General features: G+C 50.6%; 1 protein-coding gene across 2 annotated transcripts in view; it reads right to left on the bottom strand.

Moving 5' to 3' along the window:
- The window catches only part of stard5 (StAR related lipid transfer domain containing 5), a 43,552-nt gene that overhangs the window by 21,666 nt on the left and 3,475 nt on the right, over window positions 1–18,411 (bottom strand). For both annotated transcript variants that reach the window (XM_072564799.1, XM_072564800.1), the window contains exons 2-3: window positions 4,410–4,459; window positions 2,306–2,438 (exon numbers count right to left, since the gene is read on the bottom strand). In XM_072564799.1, coding sequence (XP_072420900.1) covers window positions 2,306–2,438; window positions 4,410–4,459 — 183 coding nt within the window. The remainder of the gene's footprint in view (window positions 1–2,305; window positions 2,439–4,409; window positions 4,460–18,411) is intronic.

Raw genomic sequence — 18,411 nt, 5'->3', positions numbered from 1 at the left:
CAGGAGAATGTGCAAACTCTACACAGACAGTTGCCCGAGATGGGTATTGAACCCAGGTCCCTAGCACTATGATGCAGCAGAGCTAACCACTGAGCCACTGTGCCGCCCCCAACTGTATTGGAGCAGTTAATTAATAGCAGTTACTGTGTCGGATCGGTTAAGGTTTCCCATAGTTAAATTATTCTAAATTCTGCTTTCTTTTGCTCATGTTTCAACTGCAGTGTTTAAATAAATTCTGCTTTGCTTAAAGCCAAATGGCTTGACCAACTGCATCACCACTTCACATCTGCATTTAAAATGAGAAAAAAGTTAGGGTCTAGGCGATCTTCTTAAAATATTTTGAAGGGGTAAGGCCTGGTCCATAACAGTACTACATTCTGAGAACACAAGATTATCAATACACAGGCCTTTGAATAAAAGAAAGCCACAGCACAGATTTTAAACTCAAAACACTCAGATGGAATACAGGAGGTAAAAGATTTTTGAGATGATTCAACTGACTAACAGCTTGTAGCTAAATCAATCAGGTGTGCATACCAGGATGAAAGATGTATGATTTACAAACACATCAGCTTTTAAAAATTTTTTTAAAGTTGCATATTAGGGGTGTTTTGTGAAGTAGTTTAAAAATTGACTAGGACGTTCTTTCTGGAACCACGATTTCAAACCTGTATGAGGCCTGCTGGATTGTAAATGGAAGTTTGATTATTTTATAAGGGTTTATGACAGGAGAAAAATCAATACTAAGTTAGTTTCGCAGGAGCTAGAACTTATTTAAAAAGCTTTTGAATTCAGTTGGAAAGAGACCATATTGAAGTTAAATGAAAGAAAAGTTTATCCTAGAAAAAGGAGTTCTTCAAAGCAGATAAAGGAATAAATTACTTCAGTGCAAGGGTTTTCTGTTTATGAAAACTTTGAAAGCAGGAGTGTTTGGTTAGAAATCAGCCTTGGTTATTCAAAGCTGAGAAAGTCTTAAAATCTCAGTTGTGTAAGTCAAAGAAAAAGGTTTTGCAGTTCATAGGACCAGAACTGAGAAGCAGTTAAATCAACATACATAATTATAAGCTTGCAAAGAAGTAAAGTGATGATGTCAGGGTATAGATGGGAATTTGCTTTAGATTAGATTAGATTACTTACAGTGTGGAAACAGGCCCTTCAGCCCAACAAGTCCACACCGCCCCGCCAAAGCACAACCCAGCCATACCCCTACATTTACCCCTTACCTAACATTACAGGCAATTTAGCATGGCCAATTTACCTGATCTGCACATCTTTGGACTGTGGGAGGAAACCGGAGCACCCAGAGGAAACCCACGCAGACACAGGGAGAATGTGCAAACTCCACACAGTCAGTTGCCTGAGGCGGGAATTGAACCTGGGTCTCTGGCGCTGTGAGGCAGCAGTGCTAACCACTGTGCCACCATGCCGCTTTGTTGGGTGTTCGTTTATTTTGTCTTTCTGTTTGTGTAATAAACTTAAGTTTCATTTTTAAAAGTAAACCTGCAGCCTGACAGGCTTGTGTGTCCCTGAAAGACTGCCATGTTAAACTGAGAAAGGAACAACATGTGATCTCAGAGAAAAACTAAAGAACTGCAGATGCTGGAAATCAGAAACAACAGAAATTGCTGGGAAAACTCAACAGATCTGGCAGCATCTGTGCAGAAAAGGCAGAGTTAACATTTCAGGTTTTGAAGAAAGATCACTGGACCTAAACGTTAATACAAAATATGATCTATCAGGGCAGATTTCATTCTGCGTTTGACTTGTCCAGTAATAACATTTGATGGGATCACAAAAGTATAAGCAAACATATTCACTAAGCACTGAAAATTTATTTCTGTGACCTCAAACATAGAAGAAAATGAAGATTATACAAATAAATTTGGGTATTATAAGTGCCAGAATTATTGGAAAAAACTATTGCTAGATGTCAGAGGCAGGTTCTTTACACAGAGAGTTGAGAGAGCAGCAGTGGTGGAGGCAGGGTCATTGGGGATATTTAAGAGACTACTGGACATGCATATGGTCACAGAAATGTGAGGGTGCGTATATGAGGATCAGTGGTCAGCACAACATCGTGGGCTGAAGGGCCTGTTCTGTGCTGTACTGTTCTATGTTCTAAATCTCAAGCCTCTGATGATATTTTCCATTCATGTTTAAGTTTTTTAAAAAAATATACAGCCAGTAATTCTCTCTCTCAATATCACTTTACAAACTAAATAAGTCACTGCTTACCATTCAAAAGTCTATAAATCAAAATAGCACAAAAATCATTTTAAGTAGTAAACAATGGTCACAAACTTACATCACTGATCATTTCAATCAGCTCAAATGACTTCACGTTTTTGTCCCATTTCACTCTTGGCCCTTCGGGCACAGGTTTTAGACACTCCCAGACATCTTTAGGTGCAGCTTTAATTATCCCTTCACCTTTGTATCTGAATCAAAGACCACAAGAGAAAAAGTATAGTATCAGAATAGTAATTACGCTAATAAGTAATAATCATGTTATAACTGTTAAGTATTACAACCTTTTCCCAAACTGTTAAATCTTGCAGTGGGAAAGAAAGAAATAGAAGAAACTTTCTTGGAGTTGAGGACAAGGCATATCTTTGTTACATCACAGCACCTTTTATTCGGCATACAACTCATACAGCATACTTTTAGCAATTCAAGAACAACTCACATTAATTCCAAAGTTAATCCAGGTTTGTTAAAATGTTGATTATTGCTTTGCTAAAACTATACTGTCTCCAGCTCCTAAGTGAGACTAGGATTCAGATTACCCTCCATTTTTTTGGTTCTAGGAAAGGTAACTGGATGCCAACAAGACAAGGTTACAGATAATCTACTTCTGTGGTTTTCAATGGTATTGACTATAGTGCTAATCTGAAGGCAAGAAGTTTTCCAAGCCAATCTCACATCTTCTAATCTTCTCACCCCTCCCTTAACTCAACATCTCTCAGATGTGAGGTTTTCACCCTACCATCGATAGCCACAATTACAATGGCCAAGATTCCATACCCTGGAATACTTTCCGTAAATCCCTCTGCCTCAACATATACTTGAGCTTCAAATTTGGGCATTTCCTTTTACTGTGTCTTCCTTTGGTTCAATAGCCACTTCCATAGTTAAGTTACTTTGGGACATTTATTGTGTTAAAGATGCCAAACAATTGTGATTTCATGTTCATAGGTGTGAGTCATCTGACAATTTGTGATCTTATACTTAGCAGATTTCTACTGTGGCTTTGCACCCTAACCGGCCCCTCTGCATAAGTCAGGGTGAATCAAATGGAAACTAACCAGGCATCTGATTTTCATTAAGGTCTATTGATGCTGTTAACAACTGGGGTTGAGGAAATATCTTAAAACCATATCCATGTAGGAATTCCCACCACATGAGGGAGACAGGGTACACAGAGAAATCCACAGGTTAATGCTCTGGGAGACAAGGTTTCAAACCCCATCATAGTATTTGGTGAAATTTAAATAAGTCTACAATATAGTCTCAGTGTGGCAACTATGATAACCATCATGAACTGGTATTGTTCATTTAGGGAAGGAAATCTGTCACCTTTGCTCAGTCTGGCCTATATGTGGCTGCTGACAAAACTGACTGACTCACCTGATATTGAAATGACCCTACAGGTCATTGAAATCAACAACAAATTAGGGATGGCCAATAAGTCACTAACAATGCCCTCTTTCCTTTAAAAAGTTTTTTAAAAAATCAATATAATCAGATTTAGCCCTTCTACACTAGCTACAGGTAAACAAAGATCCTGATTGGGTTGAGATATCTGGTCAGCATGGACGGGTTGGATTGAAGGGTCTGTTTCCATGCTGTACATCTCTGTAACTCTACTGGTAGACATTCAAATCTGCAAAAAGATTTATGACTCACCTCAATGACCAAGCATTGTGTTCTTAGGAACAGGAGGAAAGTATTATTCCCCAATAATGTTCGCCAAATCAATTAGATCATGGATGATCCCTTAAGTCTATTTTCTCTCTCGATACTGTCACTCAACCCAAACCTATTGATCTCCACCTCAAATATTCTGATGAACTCTTCTAAGGGAGAGAATTTCAGGTTTCCTCTATCCTTTGTGTGAACAGCTTTAACTCTGGGATCAATACACAAGTGGGAGATTCTTCATACATTTATGTTCATTCTGACAATCAAGAGTTGGCATAAAATTGTTTAATGAAAAATATTAGTGGAACCAATTTATACAACATGCATACAGATTGACTCTATAATTAACAGTTAAATGTCATTAGCACTGCACCCCCAGGTGGGCAAAAAGCTGCGTCAGTTGCCACACAGTTTATTTCATCAGAACCACTCCCGCAGTGGACTACTCTTCAAATAAACAACGAACATGCAACCAGTTCCGCACTCACAAGTTTCCGGAATATTCTGATGATGGCCTCCAGGACACACAAACTTCATTCTACCAATAAAGAAGAAAAACACATTTAAGTAGTTAAACTTTATGCTTTGCACAAGTAAGGCCCTAAACTTATAAAAGGCATATACTATGTAAAGTACCAAAGAATGCAAATGCCATGGCAACAAATAATTCAGGATTGCATTTGGCATTGATTAGGTGACGTTTGTATCATGCAACCAGTTGTACAATATGTTTTATTTATTGCATAATACTTTGAGAAGGATCTTTGAACTGAGTTTTGGAGTATTATGTGGCAGTTAAATACAAATTAGTTACTATTCAGATTCTTTTAAAAATATAATCTAAAATAGGTTAATTGTAACACAGTTTAAGGATGAATGCACTTATAATAAGACAGCCAAAATCATGCGATTTAGTCTTGTATTGACGTTGCAGTTGTAGTGTAATACAACCATAGTGGATGACCCAACTTCACAAAGTAGAACAAGGTTCCTGAGGGACACAATTCATCGGTCATAATTAGCGGTGATCCCACATAAAGACCGCAGTATGAATATTGTAAAACCAACACTTGTCCAGAGGAGAAAGAAAAGCGTAAAATCAAAAACGTCATAGCTATTCTTTGTTCCTAACTGTTTCAGGAAAATATTACCATGGATCTGGAAAGAACATTTATTAGTGGAATATCTAAATAAATAATTTAGACAGGCTGCACAGTGGCTCAGTGGTTAGTATTGCTGCCTCACAGCACCAGGGTCCCAGGTTCGATTCAAGCCTTGGGCAACTGTCTGTGTGGAGTTTGCACATTCTCCCCATGTCTGCGTGGGTTTCCTCTGGGTGCTCCGGTCTCCTCCCACAGTCCAAAGATGTGCAGGTTAGGTGAATTGGCCATGCTAAATTGCCCCTAGTGTTAGGTACATTAGTCAGAGGGGGAAATGTGTCTGGATGGGTTACTCTTCGGAGGGTCAGTGTGGCCTTGTTGGGCCGAAGGGCCTGTTTCCACACTGTAGGGAATCTAAAAAAAATCTGAATTTCCCTGTAAATTCCCAAAAATAGCATTTACGCTGTCCACTCCATTAGACTGCCCCAACTGTTTGTAATCAACAAAAATGATATTCAAAATTGCTGCAATAAGGTGGACCATGGTAATAAGAAAACACAAAAACCTTGGTTTATATCAACAATTCCTGAAGTGCTTCTAAAAAAAATAAATTTATGGGATATGGGCATGACTGTTGTGTCAGCATCTAATGGCAACATTTGATTAGAAACAGATTTTGGTTAGTATCTTAAAAGAGGAGAAAGTAATACCAGGTGGCAAGGCTGAAGAAATTTCAGAGGCTGAGAGTCTCAGCAACTCAAGGCACAGCCACCAATGCTGGAGTCTTTTTTTTTGTAATTGGGATGTAGAACAGACCAGAATTGTTGGAGCTCTGCAATCTCACTAGGTTATAGGAGATCAAAGAAAGGAAGGACTGAAACTGTGACAGAATTTTAAAACAAGAGAATGAAAATTTTAAAGCGTAGGAGCTACTCAACAATAAAGGTAAATAAGGAAGGGGGTAAGGTTTGAATGGAATGTGGTGCTTTTTTTAATTATTTCACAGATATGGGCATCACTGTCTTGACTAACTATTATTGCCCACGGATAATTGCCCAGGGGCAGTTAAGAGTCAACCACATGTGGGTGGGAAGCCACACGTAGGCCAACCAGGTAAGAACAGCAATTTCCATCCCTAAAGGACATTAGGGAACTGGATGAGTTCTTACAATTGACAATGGTTACATAATCGCTATTATACAGTCGAGAAAGAGGCCATTTGACCCACTGAGTCTGCACTGACCCCCCAAAGAGCATTCCACTTATACCCAGCCTCCCACCCAATGTCTAACCTTGCATTTGCAGTGGCTCAATGTCTAGCATGGCTGCCTCACAGCGCCAGGGACCCAGGTTTGATTCCAGCCTCGGGCAACTATCTCCCTGTGTCTGCGTGGGTTTCCTCCGGGTGCTCTGGTTTCCTCCCACAGTCCAAAGATGCGCAAATTCGGTGAATTGGCCATGCTAAATTGCCCGTGGTGTTCAGGGATGTGTGGGTTATGTGCGTTAGTCTGTGTAATTGTAGAGTAATAGGGTAGGGGAATGGATCTAGGTGGGTTACTCTTCAGAGGGTCGGTGTGGACTTATTGGGCTAAATAGCCTGTTTCCACACCGGGGGGAATTCATTCTATTCTATGGCTAATCCACCTAACCTGCACATTTTGAACTGTGGGAGAAAACCAGAGTATCCCGAGGAAACCGACGCAGACACTGGGAGAACATACAAACTCTACACAGATAGTCACCCAAGACTGGAATCAAACCCAGTCCCTGGTGCTGTGAAGCAGCAATGCTAACCACTGAGCCACCTTTAGGCTGGCACTTCTTATTCTACATTTTACTGAATTCAAATTTCACCACTGGCCATAGTGGAATTTTCACCTTTGGTCTCCAGAACATTGGTGTGCGGATTCTGGAATTAGACAGGAAAGATTGAGCAGATTTGAGGGGCTAAACAGCCTATTCCTGCTCTGAGTTTGTGTGTTAATAGTTTACAAAATCAAAACCCACAAAAATATGGGTACAGTTTAATATCTCCTTTCACCAAAATGTTGGCTGCCTGTCCTGTTTCCTTATACAGCTGAGTGTCAAACTCTACCTGACAACATCCTGAGCAATATCTGTGACATTTCATGTTAAAAGGTACTAAAATACAGGGTTTGGAGGAGCCAGAGTTGGGCTGGGGTGGACAAAGTTAAAAATCACACAACACCAGGTTATAGTCCAACAGGTTTATTTGGAGGCATAAGCTTTCGGAGCGACGCTCCTTCATCAGGTGGTTGTTATCAATGATGAAGAAGCAGCACTTCGAAAGCTAGTGCTTCCAAATGAACCTGTTGAACTATAACCTGATGTTGTGTGATTTTTAACTTAAAGGACCCCAGAACAATAAGTTGTGTTTATAAACAGATTGTCAGGTCAAAATCCATGTGATACATGACATACATATAGTTTGGACAAATTTGATATTCGCTTGAAGCAGTTGTAAGGAACCATACTAAACTAAAGGCAGGATGCTAGCATGCTAATTAATTGCAACGAATCTGTAATTTACATCAATCTCAATCCAAGACTAGTAGGTAGAACAACAGGCCCATTTTGTAGATTATGGTTCAACCTGTTCTAGTTTTGAGTCCTTCATTTCCCTCTGCAATGCCATCCTACCCTCATTTCCCTCTCCACACTCCTAATTTCCTTCTCCCACCCTTCATTTATCCACACCCCTCCCTCCTTCCCATTATTTCTCCCTCCCAACTCCTTCATTTCTCCTTTCCTCCCTCTTCATTCTCCCTTCCACTCTAACCCATCCACATCCCTGTCAACCTCATTACTCCACTTAGCAAGGTATTTGATAAGGTTCCCCATGGTAAGCTCATTCCAAAAGTAAGGAGGCGTGGGATACAGGGACATTTGACTGGCTGGCTGGATAGAGAATTGGCTGACCTACAGAAGACAGAGGGTGGTAATACATAGAAAGTATTCAGCCTGAAGCTCGATGACCAGTGATGTTCCACAGGGATCTGTTCTGCGACCTCTGCTCTTTGTGATATCTATAAATGACATGGATGAGGAAGTGGAAGGCTGGGTTAGTAAGTTTGCTGATGACATCAAGGTTGGTGGAATTGTGGATAGTGTGGAAGGTTGTTGTAGGTTGCAAATGGGACATTGGCAGGATGCAGAACTGGGCTGATAAGTGACAGATGCAGTTTAACTTGGAAAAGTGTGAAGTCATTCACTGTGGAAAGATGAATTTGAATGCTGATTACAGGGTTAAAGGCAGGATTCTTGACAGTGTGGAGGAACAGAGAGATCTTGGGGTCCATGTCCATAGATCCCTCAAAGTTGCTATCCAAGTTGATGGGGTTGTTAAGAAGGCATATGGTGTGTTGGCTTTCATTGGCAGAGGGATTGAGTTTAACAGCCATAAGGTTATGCTTGCAGCTGTGTAGCGTCCTGGTTAGACCACACTTGGAATACTGTGTTCAGTTCTGGTTGCCTCATTATAGGAAGGATGTGGAAGTCTTAGAGAGGATGCAGAGGGGATTTACCAGGATGCTGCCTGGACTGGAGGGTATGTCTTATGAAGAAAGGTTGATGGAACTAGATCTTTTCTCATTGCAGCGAAGAAGGATGAGAGGTGACTTGATAGATGTGTACAAGATGATGAGAGGCATAGATAGAGGGGCAGAAGTGGCTATCATGAGGGGGCACAACTTTAAGGTGATTGGAGGAAGGTTTTCGGGAGATGTAAAAGGCAGGTTCTTTACACAGAGAGTGGTGGGTGCATGGAATACACTGTCGATGATGGGAGTAGAGTCAGATACATTCAGGACATTTAAGTGAGTCTTGGATAGGCACATGGATGACAGTAAAATGAAGGGTATGTAGGTTAGTTTGATCTTGGAGTAGGATAAAAGGTGGGGACAACTTCAAGGACCGAAGGACCTGTATCGTACTGTACTGTTCTATGTTGCTCTCCCTCATTATCCTGCTTGTAATCCCCCTTCTTTTCCTTCACTTTCTGCAGTTCTCCACAAACCCTCCCACCATCTTTCGTTTTAACTGCATCACTCCCTGTCAATCTCATTTCCTACTTTCATAAGCTCTCTTCCCTTCATTCCCGCCCGTCCCTACATATTTCCCTCTCTAATTTCTCACTCGCTGAGCACGTCCCCAACCCCCACATTTGACCGCCCTTCCTCTGTCATCCACTCCCATACCAACCACCTTCATCTCCCCCTCCCCACTATTTCTTGTATCCTCACACACCTCCCCTCCCAAATCCTCCCTCACTTCCCCTCCATTACCCATTCCCACTCCACACCTCCTCTATTACTTCTCCTTCCCACATTGGTTCCTCAATGCCTTGTTTTTCCTCCCTCAGTTCCTCATTCATTCTCCATTGCCCCATTCCCCTCGTCCTCTCCCCACTTCCTTCTTCCATCCCTCCTTATTCCCTTTCCCCTCTTGTCTCCACTCCCTGCTCATTCCCCTTTCCTCACTTCAGCCCTCCTTTTCCTGTCACATTCATCCCTTCCTTCTTCACTTTCTCTCCCACTCTTTCTTTCCTATTCCTTCTCTTCCGCCCCCATTCAGTCTCCCATCCTCTCCTCAATCAGTCACATTCATTAATTCCCTCTTCCCTCTGATGGGAACAGCATGCTGGAAACCAAGCCCCACTATTCTACAAGTCATCACAAGTGTGAAATGTGACCAAATTAATCTCTGGGATGGTTAATACCTAACTCTTGACCACAATTTAAGTTAAAGAAAGGCAAGAAAACAAAAAAATTTAAGTAAACAAAGGGGCAAATTGGATTATAATTGCTACCGTGCAAACTGCAAGTAGGCTTACACTCATTCACAAGGCAGATAAATAAGACATATGAGAGAGTGTTTCTCAGGAATACTGAGTGGAAAACAAAGGCAACATGGAACAAGAGTCCTAGTGAATTCCTGATGAAGAGCTTATGCTGCTCAAAATGTTGATTCTCCTGCTCCTCGGATGCTGCCTGACCTGCTGCGCTTTTCCAGCACCACACTCTTCGACAGTGATCTCCAGCATCCGCAGTCCTCACTTTGTCCTATTGAGAGGACGGGCAGGGTTTGCCTTGTTAACAAGAAATGAACTTAAGTCGACAATAATAAGTGATAGCGAGTCAGAAGGCGTGGCATGTGTGGGTAGAGTTGAGGGACCACAAAGGAAGAAAGACCCTGAAGGGTCGTGTACAGGCAGCGGTCAGGATGTGGGGAAGAAAATAAATGCGGAGATGGAAAAGGCATGTCAGAAAGGCACTATCACAATAATCATGGGAGACTTCAATATGGAGGTGGACCAGGAAAAGTCAGGTTAGTAGCAATGGAATTTGTGGAATGTCTATGAGCTTTTCTTTTGGAGCAGCTTGTGATAGAGCTCACTAGGGAACACTGAATTTTGGATCTGGTGATGTGCAATGAGACAAATTTGATTAGTCAGCTTAAGTTGAAGGAACCCCAAGGGGCTATGACCATAACATGATAGAAATCACCCCAGTTTGAGAGGGAAAAGCTGGAATCAGATGTAACAGTATTACAATTGAATAAAAGTTTAATTTACAAAGACGTGAGGGAGGAGCTAGCCAGTGTTCACTGGAAGAGAAGCCAAGCAGGGAAAATGAAGCAGCAGCAATGGGAGGAGGTTGAGGATAATTCAGGAGACACAGCAGAAATTCATCCCAAGGAAGAAGAAACATTCTAAGGGCAGGATGAGACAACCATGGCTGACAAAGGAAGGCAGGGACAGCAGAAAATCAAAAGAAAAACCAAACAATGTGGTGAAGATCAGGGAGAAGCCAGAGGTTGTGGAAACCTTTAAAAACCTGTAAAGTATAACCAGCAAAGCAATAAGGGGGATATGATAATGTCTGAGGGTAAGCCAGCAAGTAATATCAAGTAAAATTACAAGAGTTTTTTTTTTAATAGACATCTCAAAGATAAGACAGAGGCAAGAGTGGACATTGGATCGCTGGAAAATTAGGCTGCAGAAGTAGTAATGGGGAACCAAAACGACGGAGGAACTGAACATGTACTTGCATCAACTTTCACAGTGGAAGATACCAGCAGCATACAAGAACTTCAAGGGAGTTGGAGACAGAGATGAGTGTAGTGGCTATCACTAAAGAGAAGGCGCTGAGGAAGCTGCAATGTCTGAAGTTGGGTGAATCACTCTGACCACTTCAGGGTTCTGAAGGAGATGCTGAGGAAACTGTAGAGGGTTTAGTGATCTTTCAGGTATCAATGGAGTCAGGGAGGGTCGCAGAGGACTGGAAAATGGCTAACATGACACTATTGCTTAAACAGAGAGGCTGAAGACAGGAATTTAGATGCTAGTTAGCCTGACCTAGGTCATTTGTAAGGTTTGACAGTCCATTATTAAGGATGAGATTAAGTAGTACTTGGAAGTGCTTGGCAAAATAGGGCAGAGACCGCACAGTTTTGTCAAGGGGAGGAGGAAGTGAGGACTGCAGATGCTGGAGATCATTTTCAAAAAGTGTGGCGCTGGAAAAGCACAGCAGGTCAGGCAGAATCTGAGGAGCAGAAGAGTCGACGTTTCGGGCATAAGCCCTTCATCAGAATGGGACCACAGCCATTCATGTTTATGTTAACAATTTGGACTAAAGAGCTGACAGCATTGTTGCTGAGCCTACAGATAACACAAATATAAGTGGATGGACGGTAGTGCTGAGGGAGCAGGAATGCTGCAGAAAGCCTTGGACAGACTAGGAGAGTGGCAAAGAGGGAATACAATGGAATATAATGTGGAAAAGAGAGAGTTTATGCACTTTGGAAGGAACAATAGAGGCATTCACTATTTCTAAAGAGGAAAGGCTTCAGAAGGTTTACATACAGGCTCAGTTGGCAGTTAGGAAGATGAATACAATATCAGCATTCATTTTGGGAGGGCTAGAAGACAAATGCAGGAATGTACTGCTGACGCTGTATAAGATTCTGGTCAGACCGCATTTGGAATATTGAAAGCCGTTTTGAGCCCTGTATCTAAGGAAGGGAGTACTGGCCTTTGAGGTGGTCCAGAGGAGGACTACAAGAACGATCCTGGGATGAAGGGCTTGTCAAAGGACAGCAGTTGAAGACTCTGCGTCTGGAAATCCATCAACCAGGTGGGCAGCAGCTTTGGCAATGTGGTGGTTTCAGCCTAGCATGTGGCAGCACGGGACATCTTCCTTCCCGCAATCAGTGACGAGGATGGTCCGTGAGGCGGATTCAGGATTTTGCGGAGACTTGCAGCCTAAGATTCCAGTGGACTGGCGGGATGACCTACTTTGGTGATGGCTTCCGGCCCAGTATTCTAGCAGCCCAGTGTAGTAGTCTTGCAGCATACTCTCTTTTTTTTCAACCCAAGAATTTGGAGGGATATGGGCCAGGTGCTGGCAGGAAGGACTAGATTGGGTTGGGATACCTGGTGGGCATGGACGGATTGACCCGAAAGGTCTGTTTCCATGGTGTATATCTCTATGACTCTAACTGAACTAAGACTTTGCCCTAACTTTTTAAAATTTCTTACCTATTCCTCCTAAAATACAAGTTAAAATAAATGACAATTGTAGTCTACTCAATGGAATTTAGAAAGATGTGGACTGTTCTCATGCACAAAATACTGACAAGACTTGACAAAGTGGACGTGAAGATGATGTTTCTACTAATTCGAGAGGCTAGGACCTGAGGGCACAACCTCAGAGTGAATGGATGACCCTTTAGATGAGAGAGGAAGAGAAATTTCTTCAGCCAGAGAGTGGTTAATCTGTGAGACTCATTGCTGAAGATTGTAGAGACCAAGTCAGTCAATGTGTTTAAGACAGAAGCAGGTTCATTATTAGAAAGGTGATAAAGGGTTATAGGACAAAGGCAGGATAATGGGGTTGAGAAACATATCAGCCATGATTGAATGGCAGAGCACACCACCACCTGCCCACACTCACCCTCCCCTCAGCACAACCACTTACCCTCATCATCCATCACCTCCTCCTGCCCCAGAAAACCCACACCCTTAGACTTTTCCTCCCTCACCATCACCCTGACTATTGTCCCCTCAACACTATTCCCCAATGCCCAACTCACAGCCCTTCTCTGCCCTGTCCTTCCCCCAACAACCTTACACCCTCAGCCTCTATCCACGCTCAATCCCCTCAACCCCACCACCTCCTCCACCAGCCCACACTCACCCCTCCCTTCTGTCCCCCTCACTGCCAACCTCCCTCCCCGCACTGCCCACACCCCCTCACTGCCAAACTGCCTCACCACCCCACCCCTCCCACCCCCCCAAACCAACACCACTCCCCACACCCCACCCACCCCAACCCCTCTCACCAGCTCCCCCACCCCCCTCCCCACTCCCCCACACCAACGCCCCTCCCCACAACCGCCCAACCCCAACACACACCCCCACCCCACACCAACCCCCCCTCCCCAACACCCCACCCCACCACCCCCACTCCCCACCCCACACCAACCCCCCTCCCAACGCCCCACCCCACCACCCCCACTCCCCACCCCAACCCCCACTCCCCTCCCCACCATCTCCCCACCCCACCCTCCACCACCACCTACCCACCCACGCCCCACACCCTCCACCTCCCCACCCACGCCCCACACCCCACACCTCCCCACCCACGCCCCACACCCTCCACCTCCCCACCCACGCCCCACACCCCCCTCCTCCCCACCCACACCCCCCTCCTCCCCACCCACGCCCCACACCGCCCCACCCACACCCCACACCACCCACCTCCCCACCCACGCCCCACACCCCCCCACCCACACCCCCCACCTCCCCACCCACACCCCACACCCAACTCCCCACCCACGCCCCACACCCCCCACCTCCCCACCCATACCCCCCACCTCCCCACCCCCCCATCCACACCCCACACCCCCCACCTCCCCACCCACGCCCCACACCCCCCAACCACACCCCACACCCCCCCATCCACACCCCACACCCCCCCACCCATGCCCCACACCCCCCAACCACACCCCACACCCCCACCTGCCCACCCACACCCCAGCCCCCAACCGCCCCACACACACACCCCACCCCCCCAACCGCCCCACACACACCCCCCACCCCCCCAACCTCCCACCCACACCCCACCCCCCCAACCTCCCAACCCACACCTACCCCGCCACCCACAACCGTCCCCACCCCCCTCACCCACACCCCTCCCCTCCCCAACCCCCCCACCCACACCCCTCCCCTCCCACCCCCTCTCCCCTCCCCACCCCCCCTACCCACACACCCTCACCTCCCCTCTCCACCCACACCCCCTCCCCTCCCCTCCCCACCCCATTCCCCCCCCAGCCACACCCACTCCCCTCCCCAGCCCATTCCCCCCCCACCCACGCCCCCTCCCCTCCCCATTCCACCCCCACCCACGCCCCCTCCCCTCCCCATTCCACCCCCACATTCCCCACTCCCATCCCCACACCCACACCCCCATTCCCCACCCCCCATTCCCCATCCCCACCCCCCCATTCCCCACCCCCCCATTCCCCAGCCCCCCATTCCCCATCCCCACCCCCCCATTCCCCATCCCCACCCCCCCATTCCCCATCCCCACCCCCCCCATTCCCCATCCCCACCCCCCCATTCCCCATCCCTGCATTCCCCACCCCCACCCGCCCATTCCCCACCCCCACACCCACATCCCCACCTCCAACCACCCACCCCACCCCCCACCCAAACCCCACCCCCACCCCCCATCCTCCCACCCCCACCCCATTCCCGACCCCCATCTCCCCCACCCCCCATCCCCACCCAACCCACCCCCACCCACACCCCACTCCCCACCCAACCCACCCCCACCCACACCCCACTCCCAACCCCCATTCCCAACCCCCACCCCCCCTCCCCACCACCCATCCCCACCCCCCCATTCCCAACCCCCACCCCCCATCCCCACCCAACCCACCCCCACCCACACCCCACTCCCCACCCCCCCATTCGCAACCCCCACCCCCCCCCTCCCCACCCCCACCCCCCCATTCCCCACCCCCACCCCCCATCCTCACCCCCCTATTCCCCACCCCCCTATTCCCCACCCCCCATTCCCCACCCCCACCCCCCATCCTCACCCCCCTATTCCCCACCCCCCTATTCCCCACCCCCACCCCCCATCCTCACCCCCCTATTCCCCACCCCCCATTCCCCACCCCCACCCCCCATCCTCACCCCCCTATTCCCCACCCCCCCATTCCCCACCCCCACCCCCCATTTCCCACCCCCCATTCCCCACCCCCACCCCCATTCCCCACCCCCACCCCCACCCCCATTCCCCACCCCCACCCCCATCCCCACCCCCATTCCCCATCCCCACCCCCCATTCCCCACCCCCACCCCCCCCATTCCCCATCCCCACCCACCCCCATTCCCCATCCCCACCCACCCCCATTCCCCATCCCCAACCCCCCATTCCCCATCCCCACCCCCCCCATTCCCCATCCCCACCCCCCCCATTCCCCATCCCCACCCCCCCCATTCCCCATCCCCACCCCCCCCCATTCCCCATCCCCACCCCCCCCCATTCCCCATCCCCACCCCCCCCATTCCCCATCCCCACCCCCCCCATTCCCCATCCCCACCTCCCCCCATTCCCCATCCCCACCTCCCCCCATTCCCCATCCCCACCTCCCCCCATTCCCCATCCCCACCTCCCCCCATTCCCCACCCCCACCCCCCACATCCCCACCCCCACCCCCCACATCCGCACCTCCAACCACACAACCCCACCCCCACCCCCCATCCCCACACCCATCCTCCCACCCCCATCCACCCCACCCCCAAACCCACCCAACCCACCCACCCATTCCCCACCCCCCGCATTCCCAACCCCACCCCCACCCCCCCATCCCCACCGCCCCATTCCCCATCCCCACCCCCACCTCCCCATTCCCCATCCCCACCCACCCATTTCCTATCCCCACCCCCACCCCCCATTCCCCACCCCCACCCCACCCCCCCATTCCCCACCCCACCCCCCCATTCCCCACCCCATTCCCCCCATTCCACACACCCCATTCCCCACCCCCACCCCCCCATTCCCCACACACCCCATTCCCCACCCCCACCCCCCCATTCCCCACACACCCCATTCCCCACCCCCACCCCCCACCCCCCCATTCCCCACACACCCCATTCCCCACCCCCACCCCCCCATTCCCCACCCCCACCCCCCCATTCCCCACCCCCACCCCCCACCCCCCCATTCCCCACCCCCCCATTCCCCACCCCCACCCCCCCATTCCCCACCCCCACCCCCCCATTCCCCACCCCACCATTCCCCACTCGCCACCCCCCCATTCCCCACTCGCCACCCCCCCATTCCCCACCCCACCCCACATTCCCCACGCCCCCCATTCCCCACTCCCCACCCCCCCATTCCCCACTCCCCACCCCCCCATTCCCCACCCCCCCATTCCCCACCCCACCCCCCCATTCCCCACCCCACCCCCCCATTCCCAAATTCCCCACCCCCCCATTCCCCACCTCCCCACCCCCCCATTTCCCATCCGCACCCCCACCCCCCCATTCCCCATCCGCACCCCCACCCCCCCATTCCCCTTCCTCACCCGCCAACCCCCCCATTCCCCATCCCCCCCATTCCCCATCCCCATCCCCACCCCCAACCCCCCATTCCCCATCCCCACCCCCAACCCCCCATTCCCCATCCCAATCCCCACCCCCCAACCCCCCATTCCCCATCCCCATCCCCACCCCCAACCCCCCATTCCCCATCCCCATCCCCACCCCCAACCCCCCATTCCCCATCCCCATCCCCACCCCCAACCCCCCATTCCCCATCCCCACCCACACCCCCCCATTCCCCATCCCCACACCCCATTCCCCACCCCCCCATTCCCCACCCCCACCCCCCCATTCCCCATCCCCACCCCCCATTCCCCACCCCCCCATTCCCCACCCCCACCCCCCCATTCCCCATCCCCACCCCCCCGTTCCCCACCCCCACCCCCCCATTCCCCACCACCACCCCCCCATTGCCCACCCCCCCATACCCCACCCCCACCCCCCCCCCCGTTCCCCATCCCCACCCCCACGTTCCCCACCCCCACCCCCCCGTTCCCCACCCCCCCCCATTCCCCACCCCCCCCCATTCCCCATCCCCACCCCCACCCCCCCGTTCCCCACCCCCACTCCCCACCTCCACCCCCCCATTCCCCACCCCCACCCCCCCATTCCCCACCCCCCATTCCCCACCCCCACCCCCCTTTCCCCACCCCCACCCCCCATTGCCCACCCCCCCCATACCCCACCCCCACCCCCCCATACCCCACCCCCACCCCCCCATCCACACCCCCAAACCCCCCATTCCCCACCCCCAACCCCCCCCATCCCCACCTCCCCAACACCCACATCCTCACCACCCCATCCCTCCCCACCCTCACATTCCCCACTCCCATCCCCACACCCACACCCCCATTCCCCACCCCCACCCCCCATCCCCATTCCCCACCCCCCATCCTCACCCCCCTATTCCCCACACCCCCCCATCCTCACCCCCCTATTCCCCACACCCCCCCCCCATCCTCACCCCCCTATTCCCCACCCCCCATTCCCCACCCCCACCCCCATTCCCACCCCACCCCCCATTCCCCACCCCCCATTCCCCACCCCCACCCCCATTCCCCACCCCACCCCCCATTCCCCACCCCCCATTCCCCACCCCCACCCCCATTCCCCATCCCCACCCCCCCATTCCCCACCCCCACCTCCCCCCATTCCCCATCCCCACCTCCCCCCATTCCCCATCCCCACCTCCCCCCATTCCCCATCCCCACCTCCCCCCATTCCCCATCCCCACCTCCCCCCATTCCCCATCCCCACCTCCCCCCATTCCCCATCCCCACCTCCCCCCATTCCCCATCCCCACCTCCCCCCATTCCCCATCCACACCTCCCCCCATTCCCCATCCACACCTCCCCCCATTCCCCATCCACACCTCCCCCCATTCCCCATCCACACCTCCCCCCATTCCCCATCCACACCTCCCCCATTCCCCATCCACACCTCCCCCCATTCCCCATCCACACCTCCCCCCATTCCCCATCCACACCTCCCCCCATTCCCCATCCCCACCTCCCCCCATTCCCCATCCCCACCCCCCCATTCCCCACCCCCACCCCCCACATCCCCACCTCCAACCACCCAACCCCACCCCCACCCCCCATCCCCACACCCATCTTCCCACCCCCATCCCCCCCACCCCCATCCCCAAACCCACCCACCCATTCGCCACCACCACCCCCCGCATTCCCAACCCCACCCACACCCCCACCCCCCCATTCCCCATCCCCACCCCCCCATTCCCTATCCCCACCCCCA

This window comes from Chiloscyllium punctatum, chromosome 48, assembly GCF_047496795.1.
Source record: "Chiloscyllium punctatum isolate Juve2018m chromosome 48, sChiPun1.3, whole genome shotgun sequence".
NCBI classification, from domain to species: Eukaryota; Metazoa; Chordata; class Chondrichthyes; order Orectolobiformes; family Hemiscylliidae; genus Chiloscyllium; species Chiloscyllium punctatum.
Note: the sequence above shows the minus strand (reverse complement) of the source record. Positions and strands in the feature narration are given on the sequence as shown.